The sequence below is a fragment of the Nannobrachium achirus genome (genome assembly GCF_963921795.1).
Source record: "Nannobrachium achirus genome assembly, chromosome: 16".
Taxonomy (NCBI): domain Eukaryota; kingdom Metazoa; phylum Chordata; class Actinopteri; order Myctophiformes; family Myctophidae; genus Nannobrachium; species Nannobrachium achirus.
The window spans coordinates 42860663-42881400 of NC_137823.1; the positions used below are offsets into that span (position 1 = coordinate 42860663).

Below are 20738 nucleotides of genomic sequence, written 5' to 3' on the forward strand. Positions count from 1 at the left end.
GAAATCCAAAATCCGGAGGCCAGAGAGAGAGAGAGGAAAGAGAGAGAGCAAGGGACTCAAAATGGGCAGCAATGTGCAAACATGATTGATATAATATGAGGTTGACTGCGAAAAACGCAGCAGTATGCAAAGACCTTTATTGCTCTAATTGTCTCGTATAGTCCCAATGTATGCTGCGCAATGCAATTCACATGGCCCTAGCTAGCAAGCCTAAAGCTAATGTCCATAATTATTTTTTAACAAAACAAATAGAACACATACATTCAAAATGTAGGGCAGGTGCAGGACAGGAAAAAAATAATAATCAGAAAAGGAGATTATTTCGTAGACGGCATGTAAGCCTGAACGTAACAAAGACTTTGGGAGCTATTGCATGCATGTACTTTCTAATTTCTCATAATAATTTGTATCCGCGATTACCAGCTTAGGCTGTTTTCAATTTGTTTGGAGCCTGCCACTTCACAGTGGGGTAAACAGCTGGGAGGATGTTGACAAGGGGTTTCACACATCTTGCAACAAAAGACTGTTGAAATGGTCAAAAATATAATAATAATAATTATAATATTCAACATACTGTAGAGCCAGACTCATATATTGGTTTGGCCGATATAGCCGTCATTATTTGACTGTTTTTGATCAGCAAGCAATTGTGCAGACGATGTGTTCGCTGCACACTCAGGAGGCAGAGTGGCCTCTAGGGAACCGGAATATTCCCAGTTCGATCCTGGGCTCCCTCAGAGTTAGAGTTGAAATGTCCTTGAGCAAGACACTGAACTCCTAATTGCTCCTGATGAGCAGGTTGGTGCCTTGCATGGTTTCCTCTGCCATCGGTGTATGAATGTGTGTGTGTGTGTGTGCGTGCGTGCGTGCGTGCGTGCGTGCGTGCGTGCGTGCGTGCGTGCGTGCGTGCGTGCGTGCATGCGTGCGTGTGTGTGTGTGTTTGTGTGTGAATGGGTGAATGTAATGCACAATCATTGTAAAGTGACTTGGGTAAAGGCGCTATATAAATGCACCGTTCACCATTTATGGCAGTTCAGTGTCTCTTGCTCAAGGACCTGCACTTATTGACAAACTATTGGTAACTTAAAACTGGTAATTGGTGGACTCTTCAAGGTTGGCACTTGGCATCAGACAAAAAAAGGCATAGGTTGGGCTCTACCATACAATGTTGCATTTTCATTCTCATATGATTCAGAAGCTGTAATCAGATGTTAGAAGTAGCATAATTAGATAGGCAAACTGCTTTCGCCTGGTTTTCAAGTTTGACTAGGCCCTCACAAACACTCTAAATGAATTAGTGATTGTTTACGCCACTGTAGAGAAGATTAAAGGTTGCGTTACGTCCCTGTTGAGACTGTTTTGTGAAAGGGATACAAACTAATTGAATTTCTAAACCACCTGACTCGTGCAGAAAGTTTAGATGAGAGTTTTAATGAGAAAACCAATCACATGTTTTCACATGGCCTTGAGATATTGCAAAATACTTATGCCAATCGCACTTTGATTTGATGTTTGAGTCATCAATTACCTTGGGATCCGCAGGCTGTTTTGAAGGTTAAGAAAAGGTGAGGGTTTCACTTAAAAGCTGCTCGGCTAAAGGTAAACAGAAGGAAAAAACGCAACCAAAACAACATAAAAAAGAAAAGGTGCCTTTTTGCATCAGTCTCCTTTACTGCCTCCCAGACATGTGAATAATTAAAAGGCATCTCTCTTTCTTTCTCTTCTTCAGGGAGACATAGCCTATAGGATGAAACTGAATTCAAAACAGCATTCCCTTTTAACTTCCACACACTCCTGGCTGAGCGGGGCAAAACAAAATCTATAAAGAAAAGTTGCAACTTTTCAGACGTCGTTTTCTTTTATTTATTTTTTACACGCCTTTTCCCAATTATGACATTCCCTCCCAGTGATGCCAAAATACAGACAGTGCATAATTGTTTCAAATATGCAAGGATCGAGGCACAGCAGAACATAAAGATATCTCCCTTCTGTTACTTGAGTAGTAAGAGCCAACACTAACACTATTGCTCTAGCATTGTTGCTGTTATCATTATCATTATTATGTTTTCTCTCCCTTTAACAACATTGGATGAAGCCCCGACAAAAGCATTACTAAAATAAAAAAACAGTTCCAACGAGAGGTGAAATCTCATTTTCAACTCTCGCTGCTATTATTCTCCTGTATTGTCTGGATTACGTACAATGATTGCATTTTCCTGGCAGAGAGCCCGACTAGAGCTAAGACAAAGAAATGCACCTGCTATCCACTTGCCGGAGAGTTTAAACAATGTGTGCGCATGCCTGCATGTGTGTGTGTGTGTGTGTGTGTGTGCGCGCGCACATACACACTTAAGCATAGTTACTGACTGTACATGTGAGCGCTGCATTTATGTGTGCATGCAAATATGATCGTTGTTGGACAGAAACGTGTGTTTTGGTAAATTAAAGCCCTACTTCATCATACAAGAGTGTTGCACAAAAGTAGTGAAAATGGCAGATCTACAAGCACACAACGCCTTGCATCGCAAGGCGTTGTGTGCTTGTAGATCGGCTATTTTTACTATTTTAAATCGTTTTAATCGTGAGGCGTTGTGTGCTTGTAGATCGTCTATTTTTACTATTTTAAATCGTTTTAAAAATAATAACAAAAATAGGAAGGTTTTGGAACGACAAGGTTTCTACCCGACAACGATGTTATGTTTGTGCTGTTCGTGCGTCTGTGTGAGCATGGCCTTGTGCATAAAGTGTGCACGTACTGTATGCTGTATGCTGTGTGTGCACGTGGGCACAGGCTGATGGATCTCATGCACATCTTGCATGAGCGTGCCCGCCTAGCCTCCTCCTCTCCAAGGTGGAGGAACAAGCCGCCCCCCTTTAAAGATGGGGTGCCATGATTTCCCCCCAACCTCCAACCATGATTATCAGGTATTATGATTATACTAGGAGGAAGATCTTTTCCAAAAAAGTGTACAGAAAGAGTTAAAATTAGGTTTTTATGTGGCCACAGTTTTATGTGGCCACCAATAGTGGCTGGTAATGCCTAGCCTCGTAAACCAGTCTCTTCCTGCCTTCATTCGAATGATTCGAACAGAAGATGGGAGGAGTCAGTTTACTAGGCTAGGTAATGCCTGGTTGTCATGGTGGGTGGTGCCCCAGCTGAAGTTAGCCACACCCACAGTGTTGGGTGAATAGTAAAAGGGGAGGGGATGATTATATGATGTCATTTTATCTGTGTTTTTGGAATCTGCACTTTTGACCCACAAGGTGGCAGCCTCGAGGAAGAAACCCAAAATACAAAGGGAATACATAATTGCTCATAACAACCACACCAGGGGCTCTAATGAAGTACTGTCAACCTCCTTGACACATGAAAACCAGAAAAAGTACAAAACTATGGCACCACCTCTTTAACAGACTGCTTGAATCCAGAGAGAGAGAGGGTTAGGGAACTCTGTCATGATGGCGTTGTCCAAAAGCCTGTGATAGTGACCAAATGAATGGGGGGTAGGCGGGGGGGGGGGGGAGCGAGAGACACAGAGAGAGAGAGAGAGAGAGAGAGAGAGAGAGAGAGAGAGAGAGAGAGAGAGAGAGAGAGAGAACAGGAGCTTCGACGAGGGAGGGCTCATTCAACCACGGCACATTCACGGGGATTTAGGGTGCACAGCTCGTCTGCCAGCAATAAAAGCCTGAAACAGGATACTTGGTGAGATTAATTACCTAGATAGGCCCACGATAATGCCATTTAAATGGGAAAGTAATTAAAGTGCACCTTCCATGAAAATTATTCATTGCTGACGGATTGGGTGACAGACAAATCAGGAGGCATTTACAGAAAACGCTACAGGTTAAGTGCCTTAGGAGGAGCGGCCGGCGCGCGGAGACCACCACTGCTTTTTTATCGCACTTAGGCCTAGAATTATTGAATGCTTTAACCGGTGAAAAAATAGCAGATATACAAGCTCACAGTGCGGCACGAGTTCAAAGCCAACGTTTGTAACTCAAATTTTTCTTCTGGCGGGTCCCTGGAACTAGATATTTTGAGATGGGGGTCCGTGGCCAAATAAATATAATTTTGGGGGTCCTTCACATGAAAAGGTTTGAGAACCACTGACATAGTAGTCTCTCAAGAACAGACTAACTGAGCTCCAGTTAAGTGAAAAGGACCTTTTCTTTGACGATGTCTAGCCAGATTGCCGACATAGAAACAGGTTTTTCAAAAAATCTTAGAAGGATTCAAAAGACACTTATAGAATCGGGTCAAAATTCCAATTTTCAAGAGTGCCGCGCTGCGAGCTTGTAGACCTGCTATTTTTCAATAGTTAAAGCATAAAATAATGATACACAATATAGTGTACCTGTTCTGAATGGCTTATTGCAGCTGTTGAATCTTACTGCTTCTGCCCGGCCGCTCTCTCATCGAATTACCGCGACCATGTGGAGCGGGGAGATGGTGTGGGGGGTGGGGGGGGGATCGGAAAGAATGGAGCTCCCAGGTAACGTAAAACCGGGGCCACGAATGCTACAAAGGACGATCCGCTTAACTAGAAAATTACACTCGCCTGGCAGTGGTCAACAGGGACCGCTTGGAATCAATCAATCCATTCTAGTTTAAGGCCACCATGACGGATTAGAGCACAAAATGGAATAAATCAATGGCCTTATTGTTCCCCAAAGTGTTAGTTTCACAAATGTATTGAACCAATATCCATTTAGGGGTGATAAAGTGTCAATAAAGTGGTGGTATGGTATTACCACGGGGGGAGATGTGGGGGGGGGGGGGGGGCTATCCGCTTGCATGGACACCCATCAGTGGGGCCTTCATGACATTCTCTTCTTGGGGACTAATGGGGAAGTATTAACTCATCTGCGAGTTTTACACAAGCGAGTCATTATCGAATCACTAAGGCGAACCGCGGCTATCTTATTTTCCCGACACTTCCAGGCAGATAATAAGTGACAGCGAGTGCAAAAATGACTTGCAGCCAAACAATGCTGTCGGAAAAGCGGGGGGATATTTTTTTTTTCTTCTCACGCAAAGCAAGGACAGAGAGGCTTTTCAGATCAAAGAAAAATGCTTAGCTTACATTCTTGTGTGCCTGAATGCATTTCTTTTTTTTTCTTTCCACTGAGAAGATCTTAGCTATGGGAATAGCCGGCTGTGCTCTTTGAATGCTTAAGTAGGTTTGTACTTGAGGGGACCACAAGTTCAGAGCGCGCTAGCACAACAAAAAGATGTGAGGAGCTATAAATAAACAGGGAAGACAGTGATGTCTAAATGTCTTCATTGATTTTGACGTTCTGATAAACGTTCTCACTCAAATGGGCTCTCCCCTAAAAGTTGAAACGCTCTCGGCATCCCTGTGCCTGCGAGGACTAATTCATATTTAAGCGCTTTCTTTGTGGGGTTTTATTTTTGTAAATACAACAACAGGTTATTCTCAACACATCTAATGTCAATCCATATTCCATATACCACCAAATTCAAGTTTACAAGCTACAGTGAATAATGTGTCGGGAAAAAGAAATCGAAAAAACACAGTTTGCTATTGAGTCTCCTATGCAAAGACTGGGTGTATACTTCAGAGCACACCTCAACAATGTTACAACTTACAAGGTATCTGTGTGCAACAGTGCTTTCAGTCCTGCTGGCTAATACCAGCGGTCAAAATCCATTTCCACAGGTGCTCTCTCCCTTTTTCACACTGCTCATTATACTCTCTCTTGCACGCACACACGCACACACACACACACACACACACACACACACACACACACACACACACACACACACACACACACACACACACACACACACACACACACACACACACACACACACACACACACACACACACACACAGGGTGACGGAGGCCAGTCCCACAGCAAATTCCAATACTAATTTGGGGAGTTCTTCTCCAAGGGGAACTTTCAGGTTTCCGAAATGAAGTATCACTCACTTTGAATAAATATTAATAGTTATTCTATGAGCGATGGCCACTCACCAGCCTGTTGGGAGGAACAAAAAGGGCCTTGTGTACAAGTGTACTACTTCCCTGACAAAGTCCTTGCACATGAGCATGGGAGCGGATAGCTCAGAGAGAGAGTCTCTATACACACCATTGTAAACTCACAATAGGGCGCTGATTGAAAAATGCCCTGTAATACGCTCTCAACTTTAGCAAAAGAAACCCACCAAACATTATGGAGATTATACATTTCCATTCACCTGCTGGGAAGGGGATGGAAGGGAGCCGACGAAATCAAGCTTTACGCCACTTAAAGTCGTTTAAGAGCGAGCCGAGAGGTAATTAGGTTTCCGGGAACAATAAGCACTCAGAGATACCTGACGTAGCCCCACAGCCGCACTTCCAGACTCTTCCTTTGGTATAATTAGGGGAGGTGTGAATTCCTCATCAGATGGATCACCATCTGTATTCACACGCTGTGTTCACCCCCCCGTTCCCCCCCGTTCCCCTGCTACTATGTACATGCTGCTGATTATCATGCAGGAAGTGAAGTACGACGGAGGAGAGAGAAGATGCGCTTTTTTTTCCCGTCACCCATAGCATCTAGAACAGCATCTAATCTAAACATTCCAGCATAGAGTTCATTACAGTGCAAGAAGAAAAAAACGCTTTACTGCAATCAATGTTAATTTTGGCAGCACATTTTTGGAATTAGTTTTAGTTAAAGTCTTTTGAATAAAATGCGATTTAGTTTTAGTCATATTTTAGTCATCTGAAATGTTTTAGTTTTAGTCTAGTTTTAGTCGACTAAATATGATAATATTTTAGTCGGCTAAATGTTCAGTTGATTTAGTCGACAAATTTGGCTGATTCTACACACTTGGTTGCACTCTGAAAATAGCCGATCTACAAGCTCACAACGTTTTTTGGGGGGGATCGCCAGATGATTAGCTTAATGTGCAACAGTGTTTTTCTCACTCAACAGTAAACAAACCACACTAAGGTTAAGTGTATAGAGGGATGCGTTGTGAGCTTGTAGATCTGCTATTTTCAGAGTGCAACACCCAAGTACAACCAAACATAAAATGACTTGTCTTTTAGTTCTACTGGATCTCTTCTCCGCTAGTCCCTACCGTGAAATTTTAGTCTAGTTTTTATTTGTTGACAGAATTGTCAATATATTTAGTCTTATAGTTTTAGTCAGCATATCTTAGTTTTTATTTAGTTTTCGTCAGTGAAAAAAGGTAGTCGACAAACATTTTTCGTCGTAGTTTTAGTAGACAAAATCAACACTGACTGCAATGCAAACCGGTAGTCCTCAAACCTTTTTCATTTCAAAGACCCCCAGTTTGATACGCATTAGGACGAGAATCTACACTGAAAATCACTCTGTGTTCATTTTAAGTCCACAAAATGTCTGTACACGTTTCTACACTATTGGGGTTCAGAGCCATATGGTCCATTTAGTTCCTAACTATGAATCATTTATCTAGGGACCCCCTGGGGACACCCTTAGTGTCCCCAGACCCCGCGTTAGGAACCACCAGTGATGTAAGTCATTTGAAACCGTGTGAAGTATGATGCCAGGGGTCTTCTTCAATGAGGCTTTGTTGCGTTTCAGTTCGCTGTAATTGAACTGCGCTAGAAATTGCACTTTTGGACAGAATCGTCAAGAGCATTGTTTTGAATAAATTGAAAATGTGGAAAATCATTGTCAGGCCGAAATAGGTGTGACCTAATGGGGAGTTAATGATCATCGTTCTGATCCAAGGAATCCAGGGAAAGGGGAATTTTGATTTTACGACCTACGGTTCAAGAGTTATAGGTCATAACATACTGTAAGGGGCCCGGTGTAGCGCCACCATGAGGCCGGTTTGAAAACTTTGGGGAGGAGCGCCTTCCTTGGCCGGCTGGCAGCGAGCACGTAACACGGTTTCCGAGACTACTGTATAGGGCTGTCACGATTATGACATTTTACATGACGATTAATAGTCACTCAAATAATTGTGATTAACGATTTAATTGTGTTTTTGTCCTTGACAATTACATTTCTGTTTGGTTTCTAGGCTTTGAAGTTGTACATGGCAGTTATGACACATAACCTAAATATACAAAGAAATGAAGGACATTTTAAGAACTTTCACACTTTAAAAAGAACATTGATAGTGGAAATAGCCGATCTACAAGCTCACAACGTGAGCTTGTAGATCTGCAAGTTCCACTATTTTTTTAAATGTTTGAACATATAAACGTTTTTCAACGATTATGACGATTATCACAAAATAATTGTGATTATGTCAAATAATTGGGCTTATAGACGATTATGTAATAGTTGTGACGGCCCTACTACTTTAGCAGCACAAACACAGACAGACACTCCCCCAAACAGAGGCAAAAACATCATCTCTGCCCCGGCGGAGATAATAACGACACAAACATTACTACTGTATACCGTACTGTCTTGTTATCCCTCATGGGAAAATGATAGCTTAGTGGAGATGTGTGCGAGACTGTGTGCAGCGCAAGCCGAATAAAACAACTATTTTTTACCAATAAATGTCCCTTTAAATGCCTCTTTCGCTCGCTCGAGGGGCGCCTAAACTGCATTACCAGCAAAAATAAAAGGTTAATCAATGCTGAATGATGAGCTGTAAAGGGTTTAATAATGCAGTCATTCTTCTAATGAGCGGAGCTTCGCACGCCTCCGCGGAACGGACGATTGTTTTAGGAAACCTCTGACGTTCCAATTACAAAGCACTCAAGCATTCCCTTAACGGCCTAGGAAGTACTGGACACCACCGAGCAGATCACCCAGCAAAGGTCTGCCTGAGTTCCTGGAGGCCCAGATGGAAAACAAGCAATCACGTAGGCCGGGTCCGCCGCGCCAAACAACCAACCATCCATAACCCATTCCATTTCTCCTCGCATCCCGGGCTGAAGCCAAATGACGTTGTCGCCTTTGTTATTTCGCATGAAATACTTTGAGCACGAGCTGCCAAAGTGGTCTCATTTGTCGAACTCACGTCGAAGACCCGGAGAGCTGGGGTCGTTACGATGATTTGGCTATTGTTGTTTAATTGTGAGTTGTGACGCGCTCGCACTCGCGTCATCTGGCGCCAAGTGCACTGTTCTTCCTCACGACAGGGTCGTCTAAAGCTGTTTTGGAGGATCTCTCATGTCCATTGAAAACAGCCGATCTACAAGCACACAACGCCTCGCACTGCGAGGCGTTGTGTGCTTGTAGATCAGCTGTTTTCACTACTTTTGTGTGATGGCCATAATGTTGAAGCAGTGCTTTACTTTGCGAAAAAATTTACAAATGTAAAACTTGGAGATACGAGGTTTCTGCCTGACAGTGACGATATCAAAGACAGAACGTCATCAACTGATTCAAGTTACACTTACTTGGAACCTGGCTTGGGGTTTTGTGTACACGTGGGGCAAATTCAAGCGGCGCCACTTCCTTGAGAAAATAAACACGGGCGCCATTTGGGCAGAACAGTGCTGCTGTATGTCACCGTGGCTGACGACTTAAATATTTTTTTTTGCCGGGTTAACGGCGTAATCGCGTGTTGTCAGCGTGCCACGACGTGTAATTAGGAGTGACTCTGAAAGAGCATGTGCTAATTGTTTTTTTTTTTTCGTGCTCTTTTCCTGTCTGCCCAATCCCCCCCGCCCCCGCCCCCTGCTCCCCCCACACCCACCCCCGATGTCCTTGTATCCTTGGCTAGGCAACCCCTCTGCGTGTCTCTGTCACCATCCGTGCCACCCGACATACATCATCATCCCCCACACACAGACTACATCCACTCAATGGGCTTCAATGCTCTCTCTCTCTCTCTCTCTCTCTCTCTCTCTCTCTCTCTCTCTCTCTCTCTTCTGTCTCTTTTCCTCTCTCCTCTCACACTAATTGTGTCTTTCTCTCTCCCACTGTCTGCCATTTCTATCTCTCTGCCTGTCTGGTTTTCTCCCATCTCTCTCTCTCTCTCTCTCTCTCTCTCTCTCTCTCTCTCTCTCTCTCTCTCTCTCTCTTCCGGAGGAAGTTGACTTTTCTCTCTGTCACATGTGCAAAAAGAAAAAGGAAAGGGCAGCATGACTGGGAATATATCGTACATCGGGAGATGGGCGTTAAACTTTGACCTTGGGGAAAATGGCACATAAGCAGCCCGGACTAATGCACAGCTGGAGATGTGACACGAGGATAAATGTCAATGACAACAGCACTACTGTGCCAGCGCCATGAAAGGCACGGCTGCACAATTAACTGAGAATAACCGTAAATCCTGATTTTATGCCTCACAGTGATGTAATGGCGAAGCTTGGCACTTCATTCGAAGACCTTATTTGGTCGACTGTTGTACCCTTGTACTCCGAGTCCTCACCAAAGATTAATAGAACCAGAGCGATGCACAGCACAACCGATCTCTCCAAAGACACCAGGCTCACAGAGGAACAATAAAATCACACATACTTGAGCAGCAAGAAGGGCAACCTGGTGTCACTATTTTGAACATGTCATCGTAAGCGCAAATTTCCAAAGATCTTCAAAAATAGCGATGATAGAATATTGACAAGCTCACGGCACGTTTGCCACATCTTGTGAGCTTAGATCGGCTATTTTCACTGCGTACAACAAAGTGTAAATTAGGGCTTAAGAAGTCGTTAAACAAATTACAAAAACATATCTTTCCACCAAATCGTGATAAATTGTTGGGATTGCAATATTGAGCAAAAATAATTAGAATTACTAGTTAAGCCGTAATCGTGCAGCCCTGAAGGTTAATAAAAAACAAACCGTGAGAAGAATCATCAAGGAGTGCTTGCTGTTAGCCTGCTAGAATGCTAAAACAGCTCTCTCTCTCTTTCTCTTTCTTTCTCTCCCAAGTTACCCCTGATTTACACTCGGTAGCTCACAGTGTCGTGCACCTCAATAGCACAACTGCAAGCTCAAAACACGTTGCAATGCGACGTGTCGTGAGCTTGTAGATCAGCAATTTTGTGTGCGCCACACCGGCGCGCGACTAATTACAGATCAGGCTCGATGTGCAGTCTCCTTTTAATGATTGTGGTGAACGTGGCCTTTAAGGTCAGCTGTGTGTTTCACGGACGCTCAAGCATGAAAGAGGAATCTTGTTTTGTGGATCCATTTGGCATAATGAATAAAAAAGAACCTGAGAGATTCTAAGCACCCAATAACAACCTTCAGAGGAGTGTGTCCCCACAAAATATTGCATGTTAATTATTAAATAGAGCCCCGCAGGCTGCGTTCTACCTCCTATAACGAACGACGTGATGCCGGCGTTGTTATTGCCTGGGCTCATAACGTTTGCCACTGTAGTGCTCATATTGTACACATTTAATTAATTTGTGTAATATGCAAAATGGAAATGTTATTGATCAAATCAAAACCGCGGTCATTAATGCTAATGCGGCATCATTAAGGTGGTTTGCAAGGGGGAGAGGTTTGCAAAATGAAAGTCAATCCTGACGTTCAGAATGCTTCTATTAAATTCCAATGCTGCTGTTACAACCTGGGGGACATGTATTAATTCCAACGCTGCCATATTTAATACATGGGAGTACGGTGCCATAATAAACATTTACCCGGGAAAGGACCTTGTCCACTTAACCCAAACAGAAAAATCTGTGTTTTCTGTCAAGAAATATAACATTTCCTCCACAATAACTGGCTCATAAACGGCGGCCGGCATCCCTCCAGAGACCACAGAGAGGCAATGAAAAGGCCTTGGCTGTTTAACGGCGGGGAGTTCAAAACCCCGCAAGTCACACATTTTGATCATAAAGACCCAATTACTGAATGTCAACTCTCCAGGTTTTCTTCGGAATACCGTCACTGTCGGGCAGAAACCTCGTATCTCCCAAGTTTCAAATTTGTACGTTTTTTCGCTAAGGAAAGCCTGGCTTCATCATACAAGGTCGTTGCACAAAAGTAGTGAAAACAGCAGCATCAAAACGAACGGTTTTGGACATACAAGGTTTTACCCGACAACAACGATATGTATGACACTTATTTATTATGACACTATGTCACGTTAGTAGCACAACTAGTAGCAGTGGTTCACAAAATGTCTTGTTTGCTCAACTCTGAGAGTGTAGTGTACAACACACAAAGACACATCTCAGAGTTACAGACCTTTCATGGTCATTAAGGGCAAGTTCTTCATGTGTTTTCGATAATAGTTTTGTATGTCAAAAAATAATTTTGACAAAAATGCCCACCGCAACATGCTAGCATGGCGATGACCCCACTCACAAGCTCACAACACATTGCGTTGCGATGCGTTGTGAGCTTGTAGATCGGCTATTTTTTGGCAAATGTTCCGCCCCAGGATAATGGATTTTGATTATCGCGATAATATCGTAAATCGCGATTTCTTTTGCCACAATAATCGCGATATGACATTTTCATATCGTCCCATCCCTACAAAGGAGGAGCCTCTCACCTGCTTGCCCCGTGGCGATGCTGACGGCGGCGAACAGCCTCTGCGTGCGGCTGAGGTCCGACACGCCGTTGACGGCCTCCACCTCGAAGGTGTAGTTGGCGTGCGCCAGCAGGTCCACCACGGTCACGTAGGTGTCGGCCAGGCCCGACTGCCCGGGCAAGTAGCCCACGTTGCCGCCGCACGCCACGCACTCCTCGGGCTCCCAGCTGCAGCGCCGGCATATAATCCTGTAGGTGACGTCGTTGCGGCCGCCCGTGTCGGCCGGCGGGCCCCACTCCAGGCCCAGGGTGGTCTGGTTGATGTTGTAGACCAGGTTCTGAGGCGCTGAGGGGGGCCCTGTTCAGAGACACAGCGTATGGAGAGAGAGAGAGGAGCCTGGAGTTAGATGGATGGAAAGCCATGTGTGTGCGAGTCACGTGTGTGTTAGAGCTGGGATCGGGCTCATTTTTTCTGTCCGTTCCGAACCCGTGTCCGACAGTTTTTTGCGTGCGTGCGTGCGTGCGTTCGTGCGTGCGTGCGTGTGTGTACTGTACAGCAGTGGTTCTCAACCTTTTCAGGCCACAACCCCCAAAATTATCATATTTTAACTGGGGACCCCCCCCCCCCACCCTGACGAGCACGAAGAGTTGAGGCATTACATTTTGTATAACACGGTTCTATTGTGAAAATAGCAGACCTACATGCTCACAATGCCTCGAGTTGCGAGGTGCTGTGAGCATGTAGATCGGCTATTTTCACAATGTCTGCCTCTAATATTTGACAATTTGGCCAATATTTAAATTGTCAAGTTATAAATGCTTATATAACCTCTGATTAAACTTTGTTGGTTTGATAACTGTTGAGAGAGAAAACAATGTTGGGGACCCCCCCAAATTGTGTGTGTGTGTGTGTGTGTGTGTGTGTGTGTGTGTGTGTGTGTGTGTGTGTGTGTGTGTGTGTGTGTCACAAATAAATCAACAGAATGATTTATCTCTCACGCATGCAGTTACACGCAGCAAAGTGTTGGTGGGACATCCGTAAAGACTGTGCTCTTTACTGAACACAACACAACAACAGAAAGATAATCATACAAAATAATAAATGGAGTACAAATGTGTTAAAACTACAGGCATAATAGCAGGTAGATAAACCTCTTAGGCACGTTACTGTATGGTATCTTTATAGTAGCAACTGGGAATGGGGAATGTGCAAGAAGGCAGAACGCATATACGCATACATTAGTGTCACTGTGTGTGTGTGTGTGTGTGTGTGTGTGTGTGTGTGTGTGTGTGTGTGTGTGTGTGTGTGTGGGTGTGGGTGTGGGTGTGTGTGTGAGTGTGTGTGTGTGTGTGTGTGTGTGTGGGTGTGGGTGGGTGTGTTTGTGAGTGTGTGCGTGCGCCCACGGGCGTGCGTGCACACGTGTGCATTGAGAGAATCTGTATGCATTCCAAGGTTGTGCAGAAAAAGAAAAAAAAGAAACGCTATGGGACAGGCCTGCTCAAACCCTCCCCCGCCTACAGTATAGTCTTGTCCCCACCCAGCCAGATTTAAACACTGACACTCAATTATGAAAAGACATTAATACAAAAATAAAATAAAAGACTAATAGAAGAAGTAGTCCAGGTATGCAGAGAGAGTAAGATAAAAACTCAGGCGGTGCCAAGGTCACTGCGATAAAATAAAACAATGTGGTGGAACACAGAATCTCCTGGGGAGCGTTCATTCCTCTCTCATAGTTCATGCAACGCTGTGCTTTATTTTTTTTTTATGTCAGGGCAAGTCGAGGAGCTTCATCTTCTATGAGTCACCGTGAAAAACAGTGCCGCGGTGCAACTTCCAAAAATCCCCTTCTGGCAGTCATCACCACATGCTGTACTGTATCCCTGCATGTGCTCTCTTCTTTTTTTTTATTGCATTCACATGTTAGACGTTTTGTGTTTAGCATCTCAGCCAATTTACAATGTACAGTTTAGGCATTTAGCAGATGCTCTCATTCTGAGCGACTTATAAGTACGAGATCAGAACGCCTGTTCTACAACTGTAAGTTACGCAAGCCTACAGTTCCCAAGTAAACAGCAACATTACGAGGCAAGTCGCAGCAACTAACACAGTTCTCAGTTGAGTGCTGGTGTCTTGCACCAAAAAATAGCCGATCTGCAAGCACACTAGGCGCAGCTAGAAGAGTTTTATTTTTTTATTTTTTTTTAAAGTGAGAGCAGTTGTTGGAGTGCGGTCGGAGGATGCTTTGAATCTATTAATAAGCATAAAATCTGTGGCCCATTATGGAAATGATTGAGATATCTTTGTTACTGTTAAATGAGTCGCAACAGGGGGATTAGCTGTTTGATGCCAGAGGAAATCTGTCTGTCTGTCCGTTGTCTGACACACACACTTGCGCGCACGTGCACACTCGCACCCACCCACACACTAACACGCACACACACACAGACACTTTCTCTCTAAATCCTCCTCCAAAATGTACATATCGTCGTTGTCGGGTGAAAACCTTGTATGTCCAAAACCGTTCATTTGGCATTTATCATTTTAAAAACGATCTAAACTAGTGAAAACAGCCGATCTACAAGCACACAATGCCTTGCACCGCGAGGCGTTGTGTGCTTGTAAATCTGCTGTTTTCACTACTTTTGTGCGACAGCCTTGTACGACAAAGCAGGGCTTTACTTTGTAAAAGAACGTACACATTTGAAACTTGGAGATACGAGGTTTCCACCCGACAACGACGATATGTCTCCCACCAGGAAGGAGAGACCGGCAGTTTACTGGCCTTTCTTCTCAATACATCACACAGAAAAGACACTTAAACTTAACGTCTTTGTAAAAAGAAAAAGAAAAAGTACAGATATATAAAAATGAAGAGAAAGAGCGTCTGACTCACCGGGGCGAATTTATGAACAAGCTTAAAACCCAACCGTTATTATTGCCCCGGCAAATAGCTGCCATATAGAATAATACTTGACGTGCAATAACCACCACTTCCAATAGTTCCCAGAACTGTAGTGGAACACAGACCATTTCCCCTGGAAATGTTTCATGTAATGGCTATAGAGATTAGCTCATCTCATAAAACAATGAATAACAAATGGCTCCTTTTATCATTCGGATTCCAGGGCTTTTTGGGTTTTTCTTTATGGCCCCGCAGATGTTGATAGAAATAAATTGAGCGCATGCTTTATTCCTCCCTAACAGTGCAGTAAAGATTATGACTTGTATTCTTTCATTTATGGACTGTTTTAAAAAAAAACATCTTCACTTCCTTCACAAGGAGACTAAACATTTCCTATATTCCTCACACATGAAACACAGCTTTGAGTCTCGGGTAAAGGGGGGGGGGGGGGGGGGCTGGCGTCTTATTACATTTGTCACGTTAACTTACAAATAGATGATGAATATGCATAAAGCAAAAAGCTAAAAAAAAACTTGAGGCAGATATTCAGGACTCATTATTTAATACGTCGCCTGCGTGTTTTCGTTGGCCACATGCTGCATATTAGAACGAATTGAAACGACAGATACATCCATATATTCATGCTTAGTGTGTGTGTGTGGGGGGGCTACCTTACACCAGTGGTTCTCAACCTTCTTAGGCCGCGACCCCCCAAAATAATCATAATATTTGAGCCGGGGACCCCCCACCCTGACAAGTACAGTACCTGGAATTGTAGGAGTTGAGGCCTTACATTCATTTTAGTTTGACTCGCTTCCACAGATAAACATTGTGAAAATAGCAGATCTACAAGCCCACAACGCCTCGTGTTTGCGAGGCGCTGTGAGCTTGTAGATCTTCTATTCTCACAATTGTTGCCGCTTTCTTATATAATTCGTCAAATAAGCCAATGTTTAATTCATTCAGACATTTTTTTCTAAAGTTTTTATAGTACATAATGATCACTTTTGATGAAGTAATGCTCTTTTTCTAAGCTTTTTTTAAAATGTTATATATATGTTCTAATCTAGTTATTAAAAAGGTCTTAAACTAAAAGTAATTAAATTGTCATTTTACTGTCATCTGGGGGACCCCCCACTTCCAAAATGATGTGGGGTCCCACCTGGGGGTCCCGGCCCATAGGTTGAGAACCACCGCAGAGATTATTGCGACAGGGAGGATGACAAATAAAACACCTGCGCCAGCTGTGTGTTGGAGGCAAGTGAGAACAACACTCGCAACACTCAACTTCGGCCTTGGACCCCGACACACTCCAGCCACTCTCTGGTTCCAACTCGGCGAGTGTGGAGATGATGTGCACGTGCATGTGCACATCACACACGCGTGCATGCATGTGCACACACACACGCGCTCGGAAAAGCATGTACGCAGACAACACACACGCACACACACACACACACACACACACACACACACACACACACACACACACACACACACCTCTAGTCCCTTTTGTGCTACTTTTCCCGTGGCCTGCGGTTACTAACGATAGCGATCTCATCTGGCTCACGCCCGCTCTCATTTTGGACTCGGGTGTCGTGAGATCAAAGCCGCCGATTTCTGCAATAATAAGAGGCGGGAGGAAATTAGATTCGAATGAATGACTCCCCCCCCCCTCTCCCCCCGCTACTGTGTGACCTGAGTCCTTTGCCCTTTGTTTTCTAGACAGTCAGTCAGACAGACAGACAGTAGGACGCTGCTCCTGGGAGCAGCTCCCTCTTCCTCCTCCTCTTGGCTCATCCTCCCTGGTTGGGATCCTTTTAGGAGTTTAATGATTCCCGGTTCCTTAACGCAGTGGTTCTCAAACTTTCAAACTTTCAAGCTCTCCCCATAACTCTGACAGAGTTCAAATGGAACCAAATGAACCCTAAGTTAATATGGTTCCATTTGTACACCGTCGGCTCATGCAACTCGCTCGCTACCGCTCGCTCGTGGTGTCTCAAGTAGATCAAGGTCGCCTAAGACGGCGCGCCTCTGTCGCATTTGTTGGGAAACGTAAAGTCTGTCTGTGTCCATGTTTTCTCTGTCTTGCATTCAGCCAACGAGAACGCAGGGCTTGTCACCACGCACTCACCGTTGTGTTTAGGTTCGTTGGCAAAAACTAGCACGCGTCAGTGAGTGAGTGGTACCGGATATGCAGCTCGGCAAATAAAAGGTGAATTGATCCCAGTGCATGACGAAGGACGATATCACGATAAATGAAATCTCCGCGATACGATTATCGCAAGTGTTTTTTTTATCACGATAAACGATAATATCGCGTATCGTCCGATCCCTAGTGGTGAACTTGTCGATCTGCTACAGTATTTCTGGTGCATGACACCCACGTGCGGCTAAATATAACTCTGGCTTCTAATTGCTGAGCGGAGCTCGCCGCTATCCCACTTCTTTTCTCTCACTATCCTACCTCTTTTCTGTCTTCTTCATATTCTCTCTCTCTCGCTCTCTCTCACCCCCCACTGGAGTTTCATTTCAAGGATTAGTCTATCCCAAGCCCCCACAGTCTAAAATGGCTCAATCACAAACACTAGTGAATTCGCTCTCTCAAACCCTGCCACCACTGGGCCTGAAGTGTGGGCGAGTGCAGACTGTATGTGTGAACGGTGTGAAGAATATACTGTATACAGGGAGCACACCGTGCGTATGCGCTCTCTGTATATCGTCGTAGTCGGGTGGAAACCTTGTATGTCCAAAACCGTTCGTTTAAAAAATATATAAAATAGCAATTTCATTTGCTTTTGCAGAAACGGCTACAAGCAATTACACGCCTTCCCTGCCGTTGTTGTTGTTAAAAAGCATCTATACACTTTCCCCCTCCATTGCAGATAGATGAAAAGAGGGGAACAAATCTAAACAAATTAAATCGGTCAATCTCAGTCAGTCAGTCAGTCAGTCAGTCAGTCAGTCAGTCAGTCAGTCAGTCAGTCAGTCAATTAAAGAATCTCAAGGATGAATGAATCAAAGGAGAAATTGTAGGGCCACTAGTAGTATCTTATTGATTAAACTTCTCACTGGACATGACTTCTGACTTCCTGCACCATGCTCCTGTGTGTGTGTGTGTGTGTGTGTGTGTGTGTGTGTGTGTGTGTGTGTGTGTGTGTGTGTGTGTGTGTGTGCGTGTGCGCGTGCGTGCGTGCATGCGTGCGCATGTAGTTTTTCTCTTATTCTTCCAAACTCCAGCTGAGCCTGTGATTCCTTGCTGCTGAACAAACAGTTGGGTCAACAAACCCATCGGGTCTCTGGCTGCCATCACCAGAATAGGCAGAGACACACAACCTTCAGTCACACAGAATTACCACTGTCTTAATAAGCTACCGAAGAAGAGTGATAGTCGTCTTTCTTTCTTTTCAGGTCATAATGTGAAGCCGCGGTCTCTGCTCGGCACGGCAGTCGTGTGAGAGAAACTGAGTGAAACCCCAAAAGCCTGGGAGAGACGAATCAGACTCTTATCTGCCTTGAGAGGTACTCCGGCACTGCCTCTGCCTTCCACAGGCTGTTAGCTATAGCCATGCTCTAATTGGAAAAGGGGGGGAGAGAGAGAGAGAGGGGTGAGCGGGGGTGAGCGGTATTCAAATCAACCCATGTGGTAATCCGCACTCGGCAAATACGCGCTTTGACCCCTTGAACCTCGCCGCCACTAATGTTGTGGGTGCACTGGGTAAAACACTGCAAGAGGTCGGCTACCTACGTATAAAGGGGGAGGGGGGCTCCCCATTTGATTTCCTTATTGTTAGTCAACAGCAGACTGACAGGAAATGGGGCGAGAGAGTAAGTGCTTTATATCATAACTTTGATTTGCTGTGATTGCAGACATCAGAATAGAGGTCACTTCACGCACACGGCTACCAAATATAAAGAAAGGAGAAGTGCTCTTTCTTTGGTTTCATCTTACATGAAGCACAGCGACTCATTCTGAAACGAAAGCGATGAACCGGTACAGTATGTGTGTCACGGTACAAGTAAAAGTCATGGTACAAGTAAAAGGCTTCAATTCAAGGTTCTACTTGAAAATAAAAGTACAAAGTATTGACATCAAAATGATACTTCGCGTAGCAAAGTAAGAGTACTTATTATGAATGCTTCCCCCTTTATCTGAAGCTGTGTGCCCTGTAGACCCTATCTGCCAGTGGTTTGCAAACGTTATCTCAATCTCAAAGCACTCCTGTATTCGTATCTGAGCCAAATGTAGCCTCAAACTCTTATCACTCTGTGAACATTGATTTGTAAATACTAATGGCAAATAAAGGGTTAACCACATAAGACATATTTCATACTTTCAATTTTTTTCTAAAATGGTTAAATTTTCACTATTTTAGAGAATAAATAAATAAATAGAATAAAATAGCATTTTTTAATCAATGTTTTAATTTAAAATGTTGACTATTGTTTATGTTGTCTTGTCTACAATAGGGATGCCAGCTTGAAAACATTATATTAAATACATGTTTTATGGTATATAATTTTGATATAGTAAATTAAAAGATAATTAATAACGTTTCGCTTAGTTGCAGATGCAGTATATAATGCGATAATAAAGTATGGTTGCGACAAAATCCCAATGCACACCTTGGACTTTCTCTCACACCAGTGTGCCTCAACACGTCACCGTTTGAGAACCAACCGCCCTTTGCTGTCACCCTGTCAGCTTTCCTACCATCTTCCTCAAAAAAGACAAAGAACACAAAGGCGAGTGGGCCGCAGACTTTCCTTTAAATAATAAAACAAACCACCATGGTCGGTGTTGTGCATTAACAATCATGCATTGACGGCGCAGCAAAGCAGTGAGAGAGAGAGAGAGAGAGAGGGTTGTCTCATTTTTTAAAAGGCCCCTTTTCTGACGTCCCTTCAAGCAGCCGCTATAGACAGGCAGGACGGACCCTCTGAAGGATGTCAACTTGTTGAGGTGGCATATTTGAGCGGGGGACACGACGGGGGGAGCCGGGGTGGAGAGAAGTAGGCTGACAACTGCCCTTTTCAAGACCGCATGCAAGCGCCCCGTTCGCCGCGCACAGCTGTTGCATGATTGATGTCCACTCTCCGAAACTGTCAACAACAACTCCAAGTCTGCGCTCCTCCAGCCCTCCGACCACTGGAGACGTGCCTATAGGCTTCCAGCTCACCCCCACATAGGCCTATATTATGTCCCTTTCTACTCGCACATTTGCATGAGAATGATAGTGAGCAAATATTGCACAAACAAGAGATCTTATTATGTCTCCTTCCTTACTTCCACATGTCTTTTATCCAGCACAGACTTTTGGCTTATCTCTCCCTGTGTCCCCATGTTACATCTTCATGATAATTTCGGGCTCAAATCTCTGTCTCACGCACGCACACACATCCGCACACACCCACACACCCAC

General features: G+C 44.2%; 1 protein-coding gene across 10 annotated transcripts in view; it reads right to left on the bottom strand.

The window, feature by feature from the left end:
* epha7 (eph receptor A7) overlaps positions 1-20738 on the bottom strand; it is a 111971-nt gene that overhangs the window by 62549 nt on the left and 28684 nt on the right. For all 10 annotated transcript variants that reach the window (XM_080744397.1, XM_080744404.1, XM_080744399.1 and 7 more), the window contains exon 3: positions 12432-12767. In XM_080744397.1, coding sequence (XP_080600523.1) covers positions 12432-12767 — 336 coding nt within the window. The remainder of the gene's footprint in view (positions 1-12431; positions 12768-20738) is intronic.